Genomic DNA, 24525 nt, shown 5'->3' on the forward strand with positions numbered 1-24525 from the left:
AAGGAAACCCAAAAATATATAGAGGAAAGCTGCTGCCACCGCATTACATGCATTGCAGCTACTTTTCTGACCACATTTATGTGGAGAAAACCTCTGAACAGTGTTACCTTGGCTACCACAACTCACAGAAAGTTAGAGAGGGTGTTTGATGGGATAGGTACTCAAGTGGAGGCTCAGATGATCAACAAGTGTAGAATCAAGATGTTCCAAAGGGAGCTATATAATGTGAGAGACCCTTCATGAGAAAAAGATCGAAAAAATAGAGAGAGAACATTGTAGCAATCTAAATTGTCTTTGTACCCAACTATGATCATTATATACAAGTGTGACCTCCTCGAACTGAAAATCCATTGATATCTAAATCTCTTATTTGTGTTTGATTGTCATTCAATTCAGTACTAGTCGTTGTTCAACTCATTAGGGCCTAGTTCTTTGACCCACTCTCTACAAATTTATTATATTGGGCTCATTGGGCCGAGATTCCATACATTTTGGATTTGGGCCGCAAATCGGGACCCTACAATAATAATAATAATAATAATTATTATTATTATTAATTTTTTGAGTTATTTTTAATAATTAAGTTTCGGCATTCAGTCTAGTTTGGTCATTCCAGTCCATTTCAATCCACTTCTGTCTAAACACTCCCAAACTTTAGGTTGTAAAATCCAAACTCTAAAATTTTAGAGTGTAAAATTCAAACACCCCTAATCTTTAGGGGTATCATTTGCAATTCATCTAAAAAATTATATATTCTCACGCATCGCGTTGTTATGCAACTAGTTTTAACTTTTAATATCTATACTATTTATAAGAGGATTTCCCTCTTTGGACAGGACTTTAATGTGATTCAGAAACACCCCTAAACCTTAGTTTAACAGGGAAAAAATTTGAGGACAATCCGGTAAAAATATATCTCCAACTCCACCTAAAATGCCTACAAAATAGGATACTCTCCTACTAATCCATGTCTTCAAAACAAACTTATCCAAGTAAAAAATAAAAAATAAGGGAGGAAATTATGACACTAGACACACACACACACACACACACACACAAAAACCTCATCGCACGCGCAAATCGCATGTGATGAGGCTAGTAATTGTATAAGCACACATATGTTCTTGATGCTTAAAAAGTGGACACTGGTATTTTGATTTTTTTCGGTAATTGATATCTTAATGAAGAAATTATGCTTGCTAATTTGTCAAATTCAGGATGTCAATTTGGTAGGGAGGAATCTTATGAACAATGTGACCTCTATACTGTGGAAAATGGGACAAATCTTGGAGATTTTTGCTAATGGTTTGAAAATCTTAAAAGACTTTAATTCATGCCACAGTAGAGAAGCAGAAAATTGCATTAATTGATTGGGGTACGTAATATTCATGTCTCAACGTGTGTCAGGTCCCTTCTCTACCAAATGAAATGTTGTATGTTTTGTGATTATAATCACTTTGCATCTCTTTATCCTTCAAAGTATAAATTTACTTCACATGTTGCACTCCCTGCTTCTAAACTTGAAATAGCAACAATGTGCTCTCTCTCTTTTGTACATATCATTCTGTTCGGTTCATAGAACTAGTGGCATCCAGGATTACTAATGATGAAAGTTCCAATCCAGTTGCAAATTCCTGAAGTACTTCATAGAGTGATGTTTCAGGTTTACAACCTTTACTTGCAACGAAATGATAAGAATGGTTGCTTTGACAATCAAACGAAAGTAAAAACAACTAATCTGTTTTACAAGGGAAATGAAAAACACCTTTATTTTTGTATTTATTTTCCAATAAAGGTGTATTTCATTTTGTTTCATTTGTGACAGAATTCATCTCGGTCTCATTGATCGAAATCTCTTGCATTTTGTGATCATCAAATCCTTTTTCATCGTCTGGCTGTCCAATGACAAGATTGTCTCTCCTTTTCGCCCAAAGTACACAGTAAAGGCCTGCAATGATGAGAGACGCTCCTACCAAGCTGTGTAACACCAAATATACAAAAGAAAGTAGTTTAGTTTCTCATTTCCTCCCTAGCAATATGGACAACACACACAATGCCAGATTGCTTATTAGGTTTTATTATTTACTAACAATTGTGACATGTAGCAGAAAACAGAAAATTGTGATAGAAAGCCACAACTGGATTGTTTTAAGCAAATTTTTATGATAGGAGAATCAGAAACCAATGACTTTCAAGTGGCGGAAAGAATTTGTGTTCTATCTATAGCCCACCTGCCCAAGTGTAGTCTCTCTGCAAAAGCAATTGCCGAGAATATTCCCACAATAATTAAGAGTAGTGGACTAAACATTGCTGCAAAAACTGGTCCCTTATTACTGATACACCATGTTTGCAAGTAGTAGACTAAAGCTGAGATCACCACTCCCTATTACAAAAGTAAGCAGGAAGAGATGAAGAATATAGTGTTTTACTTTCAAAGGTATCAAATTCCATGAAAGACATGCATTTGAAAGAGTAAACACTCACACTGTAGAGGATGGTTAATAGCTGCATGTTCCACTCCAGCTTCCATAAGTCTAGATTTCTTGCAAAAAACAGTGCAAGAAAAAAAGATTGCAATGATGCAAAGAAGCAAATCAAAGTGTTCAGCGATAATCTAGCGGGGTAGACTTTGTAGACCACAGCCTGAGAATAAATAGACCAAATTTGGGGAAAAAAATGAAAAAAGAAAGGAATTTCTTCATGCAATATATATTGCTATCATTTGAAAATATATAGTGCATCACCTGGAGAATCAGCCATGCACTCCATGCTATGTGACTTGTCAGAATAAGTGCAGCACCCTTAATCCAGTTATCCTTGCCATGTTTCAACTCACAACTGTTGGTGCTACAGATGATTATCAGAGGCCTGTGCACAAAGCCTTTGAAAAGATATCTTCCTTTCCAGAAGGTAAAAGTAAGTGCCCCACCAATGCAAATCAGTGTACCCAGCACCTTAGCTTGACCTCTAACACTTGCTATGTTCAATGTCTCCATCCTAAATCAGAGATATAAAATCAAATGAAGGGCATCAGGTGAACTAGTAAAGAAGGTAACAGCATTTTATATGAGGGAAGCCGAGATAATACCTGAGTATTACTGCTATGAGGAAGGTCAAACTAGGGATAACATTACTTAAGGCACTTGCAACTGTTGGAGAAGTGTATGCTAAACCAGCATAGTAAACATTAAGATGGATGGTTGTCCCAAGTGACGAAAGCAAAAAAATCTTTGCAATCACAGAGAATGAGAGTGGAGGTCGATTTTTCCTGCTTTGCAAGAAGAAAATAATTTTTTTTTTTCTCAAATGCTCCGGCAACTAGTCATGAACCTGAAAGGCATATGATCACTGACCATATGCCTTTCTAGTGATTAGCTTACATCTCAGTAGGGGAAAAAATGGTGCACGCACGCACGCACATCACTGAATACTGACCATAAGAAGGATAACTAACCTTTCAAGTACATAAGCAAAGGGACCTAACAAAAGCATGGCAATTATATGCCTGTAAACCACAAAGACAAGTTGATTGAGTCCCTTTTCAAGGGCAATTTTCATTAGGATATTTGCTCCACCGTATGCTAACTGGACTATTGCCATTGCCCCATAAGAAGCATTGGACTTCATGGCTTCATAATGCATTTCCTCTTGATGTTCATCTGGTTTAAGTAGTAGTGGACAGGCAACCTCATCCACCTCTTCAAAGAATCATTTTTTTAAGCCTCATATGGGAAGAATGACATTTGAATAATAGCAAGTGGAATGCATTATCACACTACCAGTATGCTTGAAAAGCATAGTACCACACTTGAAACAGAAGCCAACCTATCAGACACTGTCTCTTTTCCCATTTAATATTTCTTATTTTCCATTAATTCTGTGATTTCTATAAAGAAATTTTATTATGGAATGTCTAGTTACAGGAGCTGTACTGCTTTTGAGTAAACTTCCTTACAGAAGGAACAGTTCAACACACCTTTAGCACTATTTATTCCTTGCAGAAGGAACAGTACTTCAGCACTTATTGATCTTGGAAAACCCTCATAAAAGATTGAAACGTAGGTAATTTAGCTTGCTTTTTTGTAATTTTACCTCAATTTATATTTGTTTGAACTATGGTTAAATGATTAAATTTACCAGTTCCTAATAGCTTAAACTTTTAAATTAATCATTTTAACTATTAAGCTTAAGTTTGTTTTCCTAATAGCTTAAGCTTTTATTCCTCCCAGATAAAATCTTAAAAACCCATGTGTTGAGCCTCACTTGTTAAGGCGGAGTTTTAGCTCACACATAAGAGGGACTGTTAGAATTATGGTTAAATGATTAAATTTACCATTTCCTAATAATTTAACATTTTGAGAAAATTGATAATTTATTAACAGTTAGTGTTGTTTATAGCGATTTGATCGGATAAATCATTTAAGAAATATGTCCAATACCTATAAATTCAATCCTGACTGTCTAACAGACTGCTTGCAGTGTTGATACGTTTGTGCTGTGTTTTAGATAAAAGGAAGGAGTTTCTAATTGTGAAGTGAACAATGTGTTCTTCAGTTAGTCTGACTGCAGGTTTATTCTAATAGTACCTTCTCTCTTAATTTAATCTACAAAACTGTCCCATTAAGTATCAACATGGTAATGAGTGGAACATGTAAACCTTAGCTTTAATGGAAGATGGCATGATTGACATTGAATGTGCTACCAACTTGTACAGTTTTGAGCACTAGACTATCTATCGAAGACTTGAGTTGTTGCTGTAGCACTTTTGAACACGTTTGTAATGAATGCCCCATTGCTCAGATTGCCTGATCCAACTCATCGTGGCCCATCAGTTTCTCAAGAATGAATGCAACTTCAGCAAGTGGATAGATCACACTGTTGCTCAATGCAAATAGCATTCTTAACATCTCTTCAGAAGAATCACAGAGCCTTAATCCATCGCCCATAGGGCTTCCAGTTGTAATATGACAGGAAGGATCACAATCTCTTTGATTTTAAGCTCAGTCCTGATAGCTCAAGGAATAGATGGAGTTCGTTCTTCCTTTTTCATTCAATATATTTTTTACTCTAAAAAATAAATTAATTAATTAAAATTCAAGCATTTTACTGAAGGAGACATTGGCAGGTAAAATTTTTTGTTTCAACTTGCCTTACAAATTGCTAATACAGTGTGTTATTTCATTCCAAGGTCAAAATGCTACCAGGAAATCCACTCTCATGTTTTTCAAAAGATAAACCAACATGGCAATATCCCTGAAAATCATGTGCCACAGTAATACTGCTGCAAGACCATTAACTTGTAAAAAGATTTTAGAGGGTCAGAGAAACTTGAACTAAGCAATGAATAATATTTTGAAAAATACGAAGTAGGATGAGCATGCAAAACAGGGACAGGAATTTTAAAATGAATTATAAGAAAAGAAAAACAATCATATCTTCAATCACTAGTTCAGTAGAATCAGTACTCTACATAACATGGAAAACCAATATTTAACATACACGCATGTGTGTGGATGGAAAACAATGTGATCAGCCTAAATTGGTCAGTCTCTTTCAATATCTTGGCCTTCTCACTGGGAGGTTCACTTTTGAGCATTAGTTGATTGTACTCCTTGCTCCTTCCCCACAGGACAGAATAAAGACCTCCAACCACCATAATGCCACCCAATAGACTGTTAATAAGAACATGAATGGCAAGAAATTAGCCTAGAAATAACACAAAAGAAGAAAAATTAAAGTACTGCTTTTTTAATTGTTCTTGTAAAGCTACGTTCAAATTAACTGGAGGCAACGAACCTTCCCCAACTTAACTGCTCAGACCATACTAGAGCAGAGAAGATAATTGTTATTGTTAAATTACTGACTGTCCCAAAAGCTTAAGCTATTAGGAAATGGTGAATTTAATCACTTAACCATAAGTCTAACACTCCCCCTCACTTGTGGGCATAAACTTCCCCTTAATAAGTGGGGGCCCAACAAGTGGGAATTTAACATTTTAAATGGGAGGTAGAGTAAAATCAGGGATCGAACTCAGAATCTCCTGCTCTGATACTATGTTAAATTACTGACTGTCCCAAAAGCTTAAGCTATTAAGAAATGGTGAATTTAATCACTTAACCATAAATCTAACAGTTAAAAGCAATGAAAGTGGAGAAAATATGGCCACATAAAATGGCCCTTTCTTCTCTATACACCAAATTTGCAGCCCGTATGTGAATCCAGTTACTAGAATACCCTTCATATTATACAAGCAAGACATGCATTAATCCAACAACCATAAAGAAAATAAGGAGGAAAAAAATATTTTGACAAAGCAATAAAAATATAATGAAGCAAAGAAAGCCGAGACATACACAATACGCTAGGAAAGCAAGTTGAATATCCCATCCTATCTTCCATGAGTTAAAGTTCTGCTGCAAGGCAGCTGCTATGACAGTGGATTGCACAGAACTGAGGAGACACTGCAGAGTGGACAGCTTTAGCTTGGCAGGATATTGCGTAAGAAGCTTTGGTTGCATGATGAGCCATAATGACCAAGCTACAGAAGAGAGAAACATAAGCACAGGGCCGACAATCAAGTTCTTATGACCCCCAACGTGAGATGTTTCAGTGCTGCTTCCCACAGGGCTTAGAGCATGGGGGTTTTTCAAAGGAGGACCCCGGTAGAAGCTAAGTAGCATGGCTCCTCCAACAGTTATGAACATACCGACAATCTTTAATATACCATAAAATGAGCTCCAACCTACAGTCTCCATCCTACCATTTTGTGTTTTTCAATAATTTTGTGATAAATGCTGGAAAGAATAAGATAGCTAAAAGATAGACATAACCAATTAACTATTACTAGCAATGACGAAAGTACAAAATGGTGTACCAGATAACCACATGGTTTCTTAATCAATATCTTTGCCCATTGGTTGATTTATGCAGTAGTACCCATTTGACTTTATAACACAGTTTAATATGGTCAGAAAAGTATGTCATAACTTATATATGTGTTATTAGGAGAGGGAGTTCACGTGCTATGTAATATTCAACCAAGCTTCTGCGAAGATCAGTTAAAACTTGCAAGGCAAAGCAAATGTAACTTGTAGATTCATTTATAAATAAATAGTATTCTTCTCTCTTGAATACTAGCTGTATACTTGCATATAAATGAAATTCAATGTAGGTGGAAAGCAAAATTTTTGCCTCACCTCAGCAGAACAGAGAGGATAAATGTGACTACTGGAATGGTATTAAGCATTGCAGTGCCATATGTGGCTGAGGTATAACGGAGGGCCATATAGTAGAAATCCAGTCTTGCTGCAGGTCTACATTTCAATAATCAACAAGTTGGAAAAGTTTCAGACCAAAAAGAAAAAGGGAAAAAGTAAACAAGCTGATTAAGGTAGTTGAGCAAGATGTGCATAATTCTTTTAATCATCAGAGGCATTTGGTTACCTATCACCAGGTCTAGATTGGCTTGCAAACTACAGTCTTAAGGATGATTAATGGGCTACATGTCTTAATTTCCTTCAAAAGGTCTTGACTTTTTTTCTTTTTGGTGATGTGGCTAGCTAGATTTATGAAGTTGCTTCCAAATCACCCCAAAATAAAAATCCAAATTGCAATTTTTTTTAATTAAAAAAAAAAACTCCTAGAGGCCTCGGAAGTTCTTTCAGAATACTAAGCCAACATTATGATACACACTTTTGCTGCTTATTGCAAGTTCTTTGTGTACTCACCCACATAAAGCAGCAAGGGAGATCTTGCAGAATAGACAAAATGACAGCAAACAATGTGTCATCCTATAGAATAACATGATGAGGAAGCATTTTTTTTTTTTTGATAACCTGATGAGGAAGCATATTAGAACCTATACTCAGCATGAGTTACATTTACAATTTTTATTTGGGAAAAGTTAAAGTTACTATACTTCTGGAAGTTGAGACCAATAATGGCAGGAAAAGATTGACAGCTAAAACCATGTACAGAAAGGAATACCAACCTTTCCAATAGAAATGCAAAGGGTGCCAAAACGATTGTAGCAATAGCTTGCCTATAAGCATTGAGCACCAGAGGACTCATTCCCTCATTGAAGGCAGCCTTGCTTATTAAGGCCATGCCTGCATATGACAACTGTATCAAAATCATTGCCAGCAGGGTTTGGTGGTTAACTACTGCTACTTTTATAGCTTTGTAAAGGTTCATGGTGCAGCCTTAAAAATAAAACTGAGAGATATGGCAATTATTAAGCAAAATGGAAGAGAATTAAACCTTAAAAGGGAAATCTACATAAACAACTGCAATAGATGGAATGGCGTTTTTTCCTTTTAAATTTTTAGTGGGAGTCCCTCTTTGCATTGAAAATAAAATGCACTATGGCAAATACCAGCAAACAGAGTTCACTACTTTTGCTTAGAAAAGACATACATAGTATAAGATCAACATGGTGTGCTACCCCATAACCAATATCATTTCATTAGGACATGATAGAAGTATTGGTTATATTTGCACGAAAACTCTAATCAGCAATCACAATTAGAACTCCTTGTAATTGGTTATATGGTCTAAATCAACATTCTCCGATATGAGACTTGACACACTTTATTAATGGTAGAAAGTAAATTAAACTAATCGTGCACAAAAGGTGAGTCATCTTAGCTAGCAGTGAATTTATCTTTTTCATCAAAAAAAAAAAAAAGCAGTGAATTATATTTAAGCGCTAATGACGTGCTATGTTGGGGTGGGTAGGCAGACTAGATAGACTTTCCTAAAATAAACAACAAGGTTTGGTTGCTGTATTCTTCTTCTAAAATAAAAAAAAGGTTTGGTCGCTGTAGCGATCGACTCTACAACATTACAATGCAAAGGAATGTCAGATTTTTTTTTATTCATCCTTTTGTTTTGTACTCTGTTAAGTGGAATATACACAACGGTCAATTTGGTTATTATTTTTCTGAAGCGTCATTCTCTTCTTTTATAATGTGTTGCTCAAAAAGTTCGATGCTTTATGAATGGTGGAAAGTTCATGGCACCTTGTATCTTTGGACATTCGACGTAAGCTTAAATTAAGGTCTTTCGACATATCTTCTTATTGTTTCCAAGAACGGCATTCTCAAAGAGTAATTTAATTATTTGTCTATTGTGAAATGAGTAAATTAAAATTTTAACATATATTAACAATAATTCAAACAAACATTAATTACTGGTATTATTTTGGTTTTTTTTTTTTTTTTATGATAATTCCCTATTTCAAAGTAAAGAGATTTGATCCCTAAATATCTCCGTTGAATTGAAAACAACATAAGAAGGAAATCAGTTAAACTAGAAGGCACTAGGCATTTTATTATCTATTTTAATATATTGACGAATCAATTTACTTATTTTATTATAGAAGATTGGGTTTTAAAAACTCTAAGATGAAAAAAAGGATTGCTAGTCGATTATTATTTAAGCGGACCTGAAAAATGGACTTAAATTTAGTTGTTTATATTGAGAGGCAAACCTCCAGAGTCCGAAGTGACTCAAAGCTATTTTGCTTTGGATGTGTTCCTGTTATTTTGCTTTAGTTGATTACACACTAACTTAGCTTTTTTTTAGTAGCATGAAGTGACTCGAAGCTATTTTTGCTTTGGGTAGCGTTTGTTTTACACACTTTTTAGCATTAAGGCATCAATAATAAGAATGGCAACGAGTCGGGTTCGGGTCGGGTTTTCTCATACCCGGACCCGACCTGCGGGTCTTAGCTCACAGCCCGAACCCAACCCGTTTACTAACCGGGTTTTTTTCCCTGAGCCCGAACTCGCCCCCGCAAGCCTTGTTAAGCCCTGCCAGATTTGGGCCCAATTTGGGGCCCAAATCGTGGCCCAACCAAAAAATAAAGAATTGAATGGCCATTGCCCATTTCTCCACGCCTTTTTTTTCTTTTTAGTATATAAAATATAAATTATGGAGATGAGTAGGTAATAAAACTTATAGATGATAGTTTTAAACTCATTTTAAAAGGAATACTCTTTGGCCTAATCAGATCTATGATTTTCCCTTTCAAAATCACAAACCAAACACAAATATCAAATCTATGATTTTCATTTTCCCCTTTCAGAAATCATAAACACAAACACAAACTCACATGATTGAGGCGAACTGAACCCAAAAAAAAAATGGAGAACGAGGTGGAGTGAGGCCGTGTCACGCTTGTGGCCATGGGCGAGGAAGATGAGAGGGGCAGAGGACTGTGCGACAGTGTGCAAGATCAACGACTACAAGGACGAAACGGAGTTGAGAGAGTAGAGAGCTTGGGACCAATGACACTAACAGAGCTTGGGACAGCGACGATGGCTTGGAACGGCGGTTAGAGTTGGATTGACGATAAGAGAGTTGGCCGAAGGTGAGATTGAGAGTGAGTGAGATTGTGAGTGAGAGAGTGAGATTGTGTGAGTGAGACTGAAGAGAATAGAGATGAGAGAGGCGGGTTGTGTGAGCTAAAATGAAATGAGGATGAGTGATAGAAATTTTAGGGTTTATAAAACTATATATATATATATATATGTGAGGGTATTTGAGGAATTATAAATTATATATAACCGAGTCAGGTCGGGTCCAAGTTTGGGTCAGATTTTTGTAAAAACCCGGACCCGATTCGGGTTTTCTTTTTTAAACCCAAACCCGACCCTATTCCTTATCAGACCGAGTAAAACCCAACCCATTAGGATCGAGCTGGGCCAAATACCCACAGGTCGGGCAAAAATTATCATCCCTAATCAATGAACTCTTAAAAACTGCCAATTGCATTTACTGGAACCCTTTACTAATCTAGTGTGAGATGAGTCAGAATTGTCAACTTTTATTTTTGAACATATATTCAATCAATAAATATTCATTATAAATGATTGTAAATCATGTTTATACAATCATGATTTACACAATCAAAAGGGGATAGCATGTATTGGAGTCGAGATTATTGATTTAAACATTTCTTTCTCCCTCACTTTAAAGTCAAAACTCATTGATAAAGTATTAAATCTGATTCACGAAGAACCTTATGATTCAAAGACATTACCCAGGTTTTCTCCTCTATATGTAGAGTAGAACTTGGGTTCATATCCTCGTCCCTCACTTGTAAGCAAAGAGACAGTTCTACAATTTTGCAATGACACAAGATTTGCATGTGTATATTCTGACACCAAAACTTTAACTTGTCTCATACCACGTAATAGTTTTAAAAAGAAAAAGAAACCTTGTCTCGTACCTCCAAATTATTTGTTAAGTAAAAAAACCAATAAATTTGGGTCATCCTGAATGGATGATAACTGGTAAGTTCCACACCATCAATGCACAAAAAGTAAAGAATCTTCATGATTCGGAGTAAGGGAGATAGATTCAGGTTTTATCATACATGGATGACTTCTTGAACCATCCTCTTTAGAATTAAGGGTCGAATCAGAATGACTTAGCATGGACTCTACATGGATCAAGATCAAGCACATATCACACACAAAAATCATTAAAGTTATAGGCAATATCAGCATCTGAAGCTATCACATAACGCGTCTTGAAAAATTCAAACACACCCATGCCTAGTTTGATAACCTACTCCAATGGTAATTTAACTGATACTAGACATCCAATGACAATAAATTCAATAACTAAAAGTTGGCATTTATCTACCCAATCACAGAATTCAACTACCCCATTGGGGATCCAACCAAAGAAAATGAACATTCAGAGTGCGAGCTTCAAACTAATAATAGTTTGAACTTTTTTCCTCAAAGTCATCAAATTCAAAATACAATTCTAAATGTGTATCTTATGATTACTATTGTAGGGATCTTGAATTACTGAGAGTAGAGAGTTAGCACACACCTTTAAGGACTAAAGGAGTCTTATTATGAAATCTTGACACAACAAGATAGTAGTAAGCAGGTTAACCCGCTACCTATTGATGTAGGATTTGTCCACTATGTTTTGCCTAAAATAAGTGGATAAGGGGGATTCAAACCAAGTTCTAGGACAACCAGACAATACCACAGAATCACAATAGCTGTTGGCATGTGGGACTTGATCACTTAATCAACTATTCTACTCACACGTGAACAAAATGATAACTATGTGAACAATAAGTCTGGCCAATATTAGCCCATTACTTAGCATGGTAGGTCTAATTCAGGTCCACCATCCACAGAGTTTGTTTTAGAAGACCAAACTCTGCTCCAAAATAAGAATTTTTACTCAAAAGTATGCAACATAAATACTAAGAGGCATAGACACAATTGTAGAGTTGTATAAGATGAAAAGCCATTCAACCAATACTAACTCATATTAATAAGGCAAAAAATTAAAAATCCAGCAAAGCAGAATGACATAATCAAAGAAGGTAAAAATCCAAAATTTGATAATCCAAAAACCATGTAGCACTACATCCATTGCTTATTGAAAAACAAAATAACTAGGTTGTAATAATCAATCTTCCAAAGCAATTGTGTCTTTCTCACTCACATAGATGCCATCAAGAAACTTGCGGATATCTTTGTTCTTGACGTGGCATTTCTGTTCATCAAAACAAAACAAAACAAGACAAAGACAATATTTGAGAGTGATATCATATGACTAAACACAAACACAAACATACATTAATAGTAATTAGAGTCCATAGTAACATACTTGGTTGATAAGAGCAGCTGAGCGTGAAACAAGCTCGATATCATTTCCATCCAAAACGAGCTCATCCTTCACCTTCTCAGATCGAAGAATTGTCACACCCTCAAGCATATCCACTTTCCGAACCTGACGCACCATTTATACATACATGATAATGGTCTAAAATCAACACCATGAAAGGCAAAACAAAGCAAAGCAAATCAAAGACAGAGAGTGTTTGTGTGAAAGAAAAAGGGACCTTTTTCTCGCCGAGAAAGTTTCGGATCTCGATGGAGCGATTGGAGTTGGTGATGGAGGCGTTAATGGGGAAATGGGCGTACACAAATCTCATTTTGTATCGGTACCCTTTGGTCACACCAGTGATCAGGTTCTCCACATGGCTCAGTGCGGTCCGAATCGCGGCCGAGGTTTTCCTAGACCCGAACCACGCCTCGATCTTCAGCGTCCTCTTCCCTGTGGTCTCGTCCTTCAGAAGCTGGAAATCGAGGTTGAGGTGCTTGAAATTGCGGGTGAGCTTTCCGCGTGGGCCCTCCACCTCTATCACCTTCGCGTGCACCTTTATCTTCACCCCATCGGGGATCTCCATTGTATCTGAAGATACAATCGTCTTCATCTCTTTTCTTCTTCTTCTTCTTCTTAGGTCTCAACTCTCAACGCCTCCTCACAACCCTAACCCTAACCCTAGCAACTGATACAACTGAAGAATTGGTTGAAGCCCTTATATATATGTGTGTGACTTTGGATTTTCTGATCTTCATTTTGTCTTCGAACAGGCCCACCTATGGGCTTTCCCAATCCCAGACTCTATTTTCCAAACTTCAGGCCCATGGCTAGCCTCTTAACACTTTTTATTTTCTTATACATTTTAATTTTATAGGTTTTAAATATTTATAATTTTATTGCATCGGTTCCATAATAATGTCTATTTATCCCCAAATCAAGACATAAATCATTTTTTTTTTAAATATTGGCAGAATTGATTATCATTCTTGTTTGTCTTGTGTGCATGTGTAATTGATAATAATTTTAGTGTGTATGTAAGTTGACAAAAATATGAAATTTATGTGATCAAAATCGATTCTCTTCAAGGTTAGGGAGTGTAAATCTTATATATATAAAGAAGCAGCAAATGCTAACTTAGAGAAGGAAGAAGATGACCAAGATTCCAAGGCATCCTCAGAAGTCTTTGTTACTAATAACGATCCTTATTACTCTTATAATCATGAATTATTTGACCATGATGAAGCCTCCACTCCAGGCTTAGGAGAGGATTAACTCTATTAGCATAAGGTCCAAAATTGCTAAGTCCACAGATAAAGAATTTCATGTTAAAGCTATTAATCTGCATTGATTTTCTGCTAAAGTTACTAAAGCTGTTTGGATTCCTTGATAGATGGCTCTTACTCTGTCTGTTTCCCGCGAGAAATGATTCCCTCAAATATATATATATATATATATATATTTATATATATATATATTAATTTCCCCATTTTTCAATCAAATACAATAGAAAGTGAAAACTTTACTCAAATGTGATCATAGACCTAAAAATTAATGTCTTGAGAGATAAAGTTTTTTTCTCAATTGTTATCCATCACCCAAACACATTTTGCACCTAAAAAATCGTGAGAATGCATTAGTTTTTAGAGTTTCCAAACATAGCCTAATACATCGGATTGAGATTCGGTACAATGCAATACCACATTAAAGGGTTGATATCAAAAGCACTTTTGAATCTCAACCCTTGGACTAATTTTTTTCTTTTTAATCTTTTTAACTTCTACTTTTTTTAACCTTCATCTTTCACATTTTTTAAATCTTTTAACCTCTATATTTTTAACCTTTGTCTCCCATTAAAGGAGGTATTGCACGGTGCGGTGCAATAGCTAACAAATCCAAATCCTAATACATCAATGGGTCTTTACTTTCAGTTTACTTCCTCGTAGGCCTGCACAATCGCATCACATGTGGTTTTTCCTTCCATTACAAGAAGGGGGGGAAAATTAAGGGTAGCTATTCCGTTACCATGCTGATATTTACAAGTAGTCACTAATTAATACACACAACTCATCACATTGTTACCACACTGATATTTACTAGCAGTCACTAGTTTATGTACATCTCTATCTCATCTCATTGATGCCATAAGCATGACACCCCACAGAAGGGAAATGTACAAAATGATGGAAGCTGATCTTAAGGGCGTTTCAGCTCCAGGCGTTCTCCTTTGGACTCACTGCCAACACGTCTACCCAAAAATTTGCTTTCTGATCCACATGAAGAATCTCATTCGTAAATCATAAAATTGACACGCATGAATCATACCCTGATTTACCATATTGGTGCAGCAATAGCCCCGGACTTTTAAAAGAATAAAAAGAACATACCCTTAGCCTTGGTTGTGGATGTTCAATGCAGAGCTTGGCTCCTTAAGCAACTTCGAGAATCAAAACAATTCCACGTACAAGGGGTAACCTTGCGGACTCATTTATTCTCTGTACATTCTAACATAGCACGTACTTTTTTTAAGTTCATAAGTAAAAGCTTTTACAGGAAATTTCGGACTCCAATGACCAAATTTCAGATGCAAATTCTGCCCATCGAATGAATATATTTCACCACAATAAAAAGCTGATTGAAAGAAAACTAAAAATAACATATCAAAATGACTGAACATCAAATACAAAGCCCATTCGAGCCTAGAAAAAAGTGAACAAAAATTGTAAAACCCACAACACAAAAAAGGGCACGTGACGCATTGATATACCACAATTTGGTGAATTCTATACAGGAAAAGAAAAAACTAAATCAATCCTCTTTCAGGACAAAACCCATAATGCATTAATACAATCGTCTTCTCCCAAAATCAGATATGAAACACATTGATGCTGGCACTTTCTTGTCAGCGAACAAATATCCCAATCATCTTCATCTCCCAGTATGCAATCAGAAGTGATTGACTCTGAACTTCCACTCTCCTTTGATGGGGTCATAAGACACAAACTCAGCACCTTGGTCCTCAGCCTTCCTCTTCAGCATCTCCTTGTACTTTTCAATCTTTGGCCCTTCTGTATACTGCTGTCCAGTTTTCTTGTCAAAGCATTTTACATTAAGAAGTGTTACCTCAGCAGGCTTATTTAGGCCTTGTCCAATGGGAGGTTTCTTGCTGTCATCCATGTATACGATCACTTCGCGATTGTTAAACTGAACAAGAGCCTCAAGATCAAGCCGCCGCACATCTGTCTGGCCTAGGAATTTGATGCTGCCATAGCCATGACGTCCAACCACAAAATCACTGACATGACGGCAGAACCCTGGCTCAGCCCTTTCCTTCGCTGCTAGTTCTTGGATTCGCGGCTCAGTGTAGTAATCAGAACGTCGGAGCTTTGGCATTAGTGCCTCAATGTCAGCCCCATGCTCATACACAATGGCAGCCTCACCAGCTCTGTGTCCACTGAGTGTCATATAAGAATCCCCTTTTTGAACAGAATGATCTTCATGAACCCCATTTGGTTTCTGATTGACTTTGAGATTATGAACACGTTCCTTGGCAAGACCATTTTCAACTGAACTTTCTGCAATAATTTCAGAGATTAAGACAAATTAGTGTCCAAAATAAAGATAGTATTCAACCAAAAACACATTAATTACATGTCTCAACTCAAGTTATAACCCAACAAATTATTCATCACCTTTACACAAACTATCTTTAAATTCGCAGATCAGTAATTCATACAATGTTATATCTTTCTTAAACAGGACTTCCATATTGACCACTGAGATCTTAAATTTCCCCAACTGAATACTCTTAGAGAAAATGATATTATGAAGTCCTATGGCAGCTATTCTAATCTAAAGAGCAGGATTCCTTATGTCCAGAAATCAGTAATTCACCTTCCAAACTACCCTACTGCTGGACTTACAGCAAATGGTCAGTAAAAAGCAACAATTAAGTGGAAACATCAGCTGATCCCAGAACTAATAACAAATTTGCCACATAATTTCAATCACATAATATCAATCACATAATTTCACAGCACCAAAACAAGCTAAACAACCAATCTTAGTCCAAAATATTTTGGGGGCTGGCTATGAATTCTCAATAGATTAGTCAGGGTTAGCCATATGTATTCTTTTCTACCATTCACATAATTTTCCATATCATAAATTAAAAAAAAAAAAAAAGCATTATTGACATAGAAAGAGAGAATTGCATACAAAATGAAGTTATAAGGAATTACTAGTTGAAACAAGTCATAAAGAAACATCTACTTACTATCCTTATACTCAGAGATGGAGCCACCTTGAAAAGGAGTGCCTGCCTCTTCAGAAACTTTCCCTGAATCAACATTGTATTTAAAAGAGTCAGCCAAAAACTATTTAGCCTTGACTTATTCAGTGAACAAAAAAAATCCCAGAATCTGAAAGGAGAGGATTACAATTACCAAAAAAAAAAAAAAAAAAAAATCCGTATACTCCTGCTAAGACAAAAATCTTAACAGGGGAGAGAGAATAATGCCCAATGATTCCTGGCATTGCTGTCATAAAGTCATTATACACACCCATAAATTGTTCTCAACTTTGATTCCACCAGTGTAAAGTAAAGCATACGAGACAGACAGACAGACAGACAGACAGAGGGGGGCCAAGGATGAGGATTAACACTATGGGACAAGCATAAAGCAGAATAAAGAGATTAAATGCTATTAACAAGTTACCATTCTCATGCACCAAAGTGGATTCCTTCAATGGAGATGCTTTCTCAACACTAGCTCTCATAGGCCACTGCTCTATGGGACGAATGACCAGTGATCTTGGATTTTCCCTAGGAATGAAAAGAGCATCTGCCTTTGGTGTGCTGCTGGGTGTTTCTTCATCATCACTAAAGAATGGAACCTGTATACAAAAAGTAGCAATTAACATAACATACTGCATAGCTACGTTATAATCATTTTAAAACAAAGATTAAGTTTTAACAGAAGCATCATTCTCACCTTCGGCCCATCATGCTTAGTATGATATTTCCTTGCAGGCAACCTAATCCGCCTTTGTGACAGGTGTCGAGAAGTCAATAAGGATGATATTCGGACAGGAGCAGGTTTATCAACAACCTGATAGAAAGCGTTATCAATACCATGTTCATACTCATCTCAAAATTATACCAATTCAAATTCAAAAAAGCAAAGTAAGGAGTGTCATATTACTGGCAAGGAGGAAATTCCGTATTGAATTGAAGGTGTGGTTCCAACTCGACCAATTGACATTTGAGGCAATGCAGGGAGTGTTCCAAATGGATTTGTAGCAGGTACTGGTTGTAAAACTGCAGAGCTCTGGGTAGCAGACCTGTTAAGATGAGCATACAATGCAAATCATTAATTGATGGGGGAAAATGTCAATTTTGTGTCCATAAAGTTATAAAATATGTTAATCCAAGATATGGATATAAAATAGAAAAAACAATCCATAGATGTTAACCAAGAGATGGACATAATAAAACAGAGTAAAGACACCCACACAAGAAGTGACAAACCAGATGCAGCAATTCAGGCAATGTGGTGTAGGTAATAACCGAAACAAACCACTTCTTTTATAAATAGGGAAAAATTAATAGATGCCCTAAGAGCATTGGTTTAGAAAATATTTTTAGAAACTTTTAATGGGAAAAGAAAAAAGAAGCTGATTTGTTTTTTTTACAGATTTTTATATTTCCCATAAAAGTGGAATCAAAACTTTCCTAAAATAGTCCATTAACAAATGCCCTAGGGGCAGCCATTAAACAGACCAAATAAATAATAACCCAAACCAGTCATATCAGTATTTAGGTGACATATGAGACTACAAATTTTTTATTTTTTTTAAAGCATCTTCACCAAATACAGTTTTCTTCATCCTAAAATCTCTGCCACTTTAAAATTCATGTAAGCTGAATTTGAGTTGTATCAATCAAACACTTCTCTCTAATCTGAATGGAAACACGAGTGTTATTGGGTGTGGATGCATGTATGACACAAATACATGGGCTTTGTATGCATGGATTTTAAATGATAGTAAATGCATAAAGCAGTAACTACAGAAGTGGCATACAATTGTCCAATGTTACTTTGACCCAAAGTGCCTGATGATCCAGCAAAGATACTTCCACCAGCTACAAAGGCCGAAAAGCAATTAAGTTAGCATACCATCAAATGAAAACCTCAAGGTCTATTATTTAGAAAAAATTAACGTAGAAAAACAGTACAAACTGAAGTTACCTGGTTGTGTCTGACCATAATTACTAAGGTTAAAAGTGCTAGCTGTCTGAGCAGGCTGAGCCGGTTGAAAAGGCATTGAAAAAGAGGGCTACAGGTGAAGACACAGTTAAAAAACTATATTGCTCAAGAAGCAATATTACCTAAAGCATCAAAATTCAACACTGACAACAGGAGCACAAAATTACACGTTCACAGAGACAGGAGGCTGTATAAATAAGAACTTAGACTAGCAAATTCATAAAATAATTGCATATGCAACATATTACATAAGACAGCAAGAGTAGTCAGATACAGATCAATGAATTGTCACCGGCTACCTTTATTTATTATTATTAAAAAAAAAAAAAAAAACAAGGTCGTAATCATGGTCTATAAAGACTATGGTATAACTTATAAGTTTCAAAGAAAAAAAATATTATTAGCTTCTTCAGCTCCTACTCAGGCATATTTTACATAACAAATTAAAAAGTTTGAGGGCAAATTTTGAAAAATAAGTACTTCACACAAATTCCTAAATAAAACATTTGGAACAAGAAGCTTAAATAATGACATAATAAAAAGGCATTCAAATAATTTGAAGAATTACTCACATTTGTTTGACTGAAACTAAGTGATGGAGTGCTTGAAAAAGTGTTAAATCCAGTGGAGGAAGGACCGAGTCCTTGACCAAAGGGTGAATTTGTAGTCGGTCCAAATGAAGATTGTCCAAATGTGGAGCTCGTCTGCCCGATTGGTGGAGAGGATTGGAATAAAGGGGATGACTGAGTGTTACTAGTAAATGCTGGATTTGTTGTCTGAGCTGAACCAGAATTAAAGATAGATGGTTGACCAAATATAGATGGAGATGAATTAAGACCAAATGTATTTGTCGTTGTTGATAATGATGCTGATCCAAAAAGGCTGGATGAAGTTGATGCACTAAAAGGTGAAGAACTGAACTGAGGAGTAGCTGTGCTTGTAAAATTTAAAGCACCAATGCTGGAATTTTTTGGTGCAAATGGATTGGAAGGCATTGAGGAAGAGAAAGGATTTGCAGCTGACTGGCCAAATGATGGGGAGGGAGATGAATTAAAGCTTATCCCACCAGAAGGCTGACCAGCAGGGAGTGGTCCACCTGAAATTTCAAAGTTAACATGTGAGTTATCATCGCTGGCAGTAAGCACCATAGGAAATTTAAAATTTTGACACAATTTCAAAAATGTACCTTTATCTCCCAATTGATAGTCCTCCCATCTCAGCTCCTCATGGCTTTTATCTTTGTATACAGGCATAGCTGATATTGACTCTAATTTCCCACCAGCCTGTGCACCAGCACTATTGTCCGCTTCAGTTGTTGGAGTGTAAGCAGCTACTCTACTTCCCCCACGTTGACTCCCAAAAGGTGACTGCCCAATGCCAGTGCCACCAAATGCTGGTGCTGTAGATTGTGCTCCTGTACAACAGCTCATATGGAGAAAGTTCAATAAGTATTGATTAAAATACCGAAATAAAGATTAACAAAAGTTCTTCACAGAAATACAGAAGCTTGTCACAAGTAACTCACCAAATGGAGAACTTTGGGCTCCAAAAGGAGTTGTGCTTCCAAATGGGCTGCTACCAAATGTAGAACTTGATTGACCAAAAGCTGGAGTGGACCCAAAGCTAAAGGACGGGGAAGTAGAAGCCCCAAAAGCAGGAGTACTTGCAGCACCAAATGCAGATGTTGTGGCACCAAAAGCTGGAGTAGTTGAGGCACCAAATGCAGGAGCACTCGAGGCACCAAATGCAGGAGTGCTCGAGGCACCGAATGCAGGTGTGCTTGAGGAACCAAACATAGGGCTGCTTGAAGCTCCAAATGCTCCGCCAGATCCAAATACAGGGGCATTTGACACACCGAATGCAGTCCCTGTGCTGCCAAATGTAGGAGTTGTTGCTGAACCAAAGGCTGGAGAGCTTGTAGCACCAAAGGCTGGGGTGCTTGCAGCACCAAATGCAGGAGTGCCGGTTGACCCAAAAGCTGGAGTACTACTTGCACTAAATGCAGATTGACTTGTTGCACCAAAAGGTGCAGTGGAACCAAACATACTACTTCCAAATGCTGGCTGTGATTGTTGATTTGTGCTTCCAAAGGGACTTGTTGGAGTAGGAGTGGACCCAAAGCCACCAAAAGCAGGCTTCTGACCAAAAACAGATGACCCTATAGTGATAGGAGAGAGCTTTCAGTTCAGATAAAATCTTGAAAGAAAAAAAGTGAACAAGTTGAGTACATAAAAAGTACTTTTGTAGATAAGACATCCACCTACTTAAGAGAAATATTATTACCTTCTCTATAATCTAACCTATATAGTCAATTGCAGAGAATGATCATTTAAAGTACTTCTTGTGGTCAAGAAGGGAGAAATATGAGTGCAGGGAGAAAAAAGAAAAACAAAAAAAGCAAGCATCCATTTACTCAAAAGTCGATAAATATAAACTAAAAGCAAATTCAATTAATGTCTTAGTTATTATTTAGTGATCTGTTCAAATTGTAAAGGTGAAACCAACCAACGCCAAAATGATAGAAAGGGCAGCTGCAATAAAGTAGTAAAAGCTACCTCTTCGAAAAATAAATTTTTATTATATTTTTTATGATATTCCTTTCCCTCATCACTTACCAATGAGCTCTAGCTCAAATGGCAGCTCCAACCCCTATAAGAGCAAGGTGGAGGATGAGGCCATGGGTTTAAGATCCACAAGGTGCACCTATAACTTACCAATAATAAAAAATTCCTGTCCCTCATCACTTCATACCCTTATCCCCTATAATTGCCTTCCAAAGTAATTCCATTATATTTACTTATCAAAAAAAAAGTAATTACATATATTCCAGATAGAAAAAATGACCAAATAATACAATAAAATCCATAAAGCTGACAAATAACTTGTCTAGCAAGGAGAGAAGTACAAGAGACATGATATCCAATGAAGCAAGTGAGGAACTTACAATTTTCTATCCAACACACTTTTTTTTTAAAAAAAAATTATCTAGACAAACTCATTTAAAAAATCAACCAAAAGCTGTTGTCCATTGCATCAACCACCAATGCATATCAAATCAGAGTGTATCAAGAATAATGCTTAGTTTTCCATTTTGTAATCAGATTATCCAAAAAAAAAAAATTTTATAAAGAATACATCCACTTCATACAGAAAACAATATCCATACTTCAGCTGAAGCACAGCTTTCTCTTCCATGGATACTCAAGACTCTGAAATAGCATTTGAATATAACAAAAAGAAAGTCTAAATATGAACAGGAAACCAGTTATCACACAATTCACACACTACAAATAAATGATCATAGGATGCTGAGAGACATGATACATCAGGAAATAATCAGCAAAAGCCATCTTTCTCAGCAATTAAATCAAAACCAAACAATCAGTTAAACTGTATGAGAAGGAATAAGCAACTAATTGGACAAGTAAAAAAAAAAAACTGTTAAGACATACCACCAAATGATGATGATGAAGTACCGAAAGAAGGAGTAGAAGATGCTCCAAAAGCAGACATTGTACTTCCAAATGCCGGTGATGATGAAGCACCAAAGGTCGCAGTGGAAGAGAATGGTGAAGACGGTTGGGTTGTTACACCAAAAACTCCAGTTGATGTACCCCCAAATAAAGAACCCCCAGTTTGTGAACCAAAAGGTGTTGAAGTACCAAAGGGCTTTGGAGCAAATGGATTGTTATTTGCATTGCTGGTCTGCCCAAAGACTGATGGGGACCCAAATGGGCTACTAGAAGACTGCCCAAAAGCTGTTTTATAAATAAGCACTAATTAATTTCCTTTCAAAAGGAAGCCCAGAGAACAAAACCTATAGATCATTACATACAATTCTGAAGATGAGCAGATGGAAAAAGAAAACCAAATGACAAACATAATCATAGCAAAATAACTAACTTGAGTAAATGCAAGTCATACTCACCTTAATAAAAGAATATGAACATTTGATGATCAAAAGAGCTCAACAAAATTATTAAAGAAGTAAAGATGAGATATAATTTTGATGGAAGCAAACAAATTTTTCCATTTGTATAATTGTAGTTGAAATTTAAACTAGTACACGGGGTACGGGTACAATACAGCGACACAAGCAATTTTTTAAAAATTATAACATGATACAGCAGATAGGATACCGTTACGACACGGGTACGGCACCCCAAATGAAATGTCCATGCATCCTACTTAAATGACACTCTAGATACACCACCAAAATGACAGAATCAAGAAAAGCCTCTAATATCTGCAAGTATAATTTTTCTAGGAATATCAAAGACCTACTCATAATGGCACAAAAGCATAAAAAATGTAAAAAAAAAAAAAAAAATTAGGATCAGCTGTAAGAGCCTCCAGAAAAATCTAATTAAACAGATAAGTAAATACATATATTAACCAAACACTGAGGCATAAAACAAAATAATAATAATAAGTGACAAAGAGAAAAGGAAAAGCTTTAAGCAAATTAGCATCGTGTACAAAACACGTGCACTAACATATCAATAACATTGAAATGAAATTTAATCCAATCAAATACAAGCTCCCCAGTAAGAGTTGATTTCCCACAAGCCAAAAGTAAACATAAGATAACAGAAGAGAAAACATAAGATCCTAGAACATGAAATTTAGGATAACAAAAACACATTGATTCAAGGATGACATAAAAACTTAGTTGAACAACACTTACGGTTCGAACTGAACATCCTTCAGTTTAACTCTCTTGGCCAATAAGATGAAGACGAAGACGTGTCCGAAAACTGAAATAGAGAAAAGCATAACACAAATCAGAATACTTAATAAACCAACAACGCCAAAAACCAAAATCAACATTCCACAATGTTATTGGTTCCACGGCGATTGGTTCACGAGCATTGAGGCTAGGTATATGAATGATGTGCAAATTCGGATCCAAACTCCATTATTCCATAAATTACACAGACTACTCGTAGTGTTACTATAAATATCGAATCGTAATGAATCGAGGCGTATAAATTTGTGGAAAAGATTCAAAATCAGAAAGCGGATTAGGTTTCGAATTGAATAAATTAGAGTATATTGTGATTAATCTGATGAGAAAAATTGAAATAAACCTAAGTATAAAAGTAGTCGTAGAAAGTGAAAGCGAAAACAGCGAGAAAGAGAGAGAGAGAGAGTGTGTGTGTGTGTGTGTGTGTGTGTGTGTGTGTGTGTGTTAGGGTTTTGAAAGAACATACCGAAACTGAAAGCGTCGATCTCAGAGGCTCAGAGCAGTGTGGGAGATTGGGGAAGAATATATGATTACAAGGGTTTGGAGGAGTTGCATAAACAAAACTTCAGAATTTTTATTTATCGTAGATGTAAAATATTGGTTTTTTTTCGTTCCTTTTATATGGCACTGCTTCAGGGTAAATCCGCGTAGCGTTTTAACTAATCTTTTACCACTATAGTCTCTTTGTCTGCGTGAAAACAACGTCCGTACCTCAGCTTTTTTCTTTTTTCCTTTTAAAAAAATTCAATTTATAGTTCTTTAAGTGGTTGTATTTATTTATTTTTCATTTTTTAAAAACAAACAGAGAGAATGAGGTTGATGCAATTACCATCAAGTTGTGATATGGAAAGTTAAAAAATAAAAAGT

The 24525-nt window shown here is 36.2% G+C and overlaps 4 protein-coding genes across 4 annotated transcripts; all 4 read right to left on the minus strand.

The window, feature by feature from the left end:
* Positions 1-1637: 1637 nt before the first annotated feature.
* Positions 1638-3900, minus strand: LOC115977988 (WAT1-related protein At5g64700-like). The gene is made up of 6 exons (XM_031100019.1): positions 3455-3900; positions 3089-3268; positions 2745-2997; positions 2485-2643; positions 2232-2383; positions 1638-1977 (listed from the first exon to the last, which is right to left on the minus strand). Exons 1-6 carry the CDS (start codon positions 3640-3642, stop codon positions 1803-1805), a joined length of 1107 nt encoding a protein of 368 aa, XP_030955879.1. The 5' UTR covers positions 3643-3900; the 3' UTR covers positions 1638-1802.
* A 1369-nt stretch (positions 3901-5269) lies between these two features.
* LOC115962174 (WAT1-related protein At1g43650-like) lies at positions 5270-11559 on the minus strand. Its single transcript, XM_031081064.1, has 8 exons — positions 11481-11559; positions 7991-8201; positions 7728-7790; positions 7197-7313; positions 6354-6756; positions 6130-6235; positions 5797-5842; positions 5270-5672 (listed from the first exon to the last, which is right to left on the minus strand). The coding sequence occupies exons 1-8, from the start codon at positions 11557-11559 to the stop codon at positions 5459-5461; spliced, it is 1239 nt and encodes a 412-aa protein (XP_030936924.1). The 3' UTR covers positions 5270-5458.
* Positions 11560-12282: 723 nt separating this feature from the next.
* On the minus strand, positions 12283-13349 carry LOC115975142 (60S ribosomal protein L9-like). Its single transcript, XM_031095812.1, has 3 exons — positions 12881-13349; positions 12646-12768; positions 12283-12531 (listed from the first exon to the last, which is right to left on the minus strand). Exons 1-3 carry the CDS (start codon positions 13253-13255, stop codon positions 12445-12447), a joined length of 585 nt encoding a protein of 194 aa, XP_030951672.1. The 5' UTR covers positions 13256-13349; the 3' UTR covers positions 12283-12444.
* A 1906-nt stretch (positions 13350-15255) lies between these two features.
* On the minus strand, positions 15256-24253 carry LOC115975143 (nuclear pore complex protein NUP98A). Its single transcript, XM_031095813.1, has 13 exons — positions 24125-24253; positions 23599-23668; positions 22364-22669; positions 20437-21069; positions 20098-20325; positions 19484-20007; positions 18894-18981; positions 18727-18787; positions 17847-17985; positions 17637-17753; positions 17361-17538; positions 16919-16981; positions 15256-16217 (listed from the first exon to the last, which is right to left on the minus strand). Exons 2-13 carry the CDS (start codon positions 23612-23614, stop codon positions 15589-15591), a joined length of 2982 nt encoding a protein of 993 aa, XP_030951673.1. The 5' UTR covers positions 23615-23668; positions 24125-24253; the 3' UTR covers positions 15256-15588.
* Between the last annotated feature and the right edge of the window lie 272 nt (positions 24254-24525).

Source organism: Quercus lobata, chromosome 2, assembly GCF_001633185.2.
Source record: "Quercus lobata isolate SW786 chromosome 2, ValleyOak3.0 Primary Assembly, whole genome shotgun sequence".
NCBI classification, from domain to species: domain Eukaryota; kingdom Viridiplantae; phylum Streptophyta; class Magnoliopsida; order Fagales; family Fagaceae; genus Quercus; species Quercus lobata.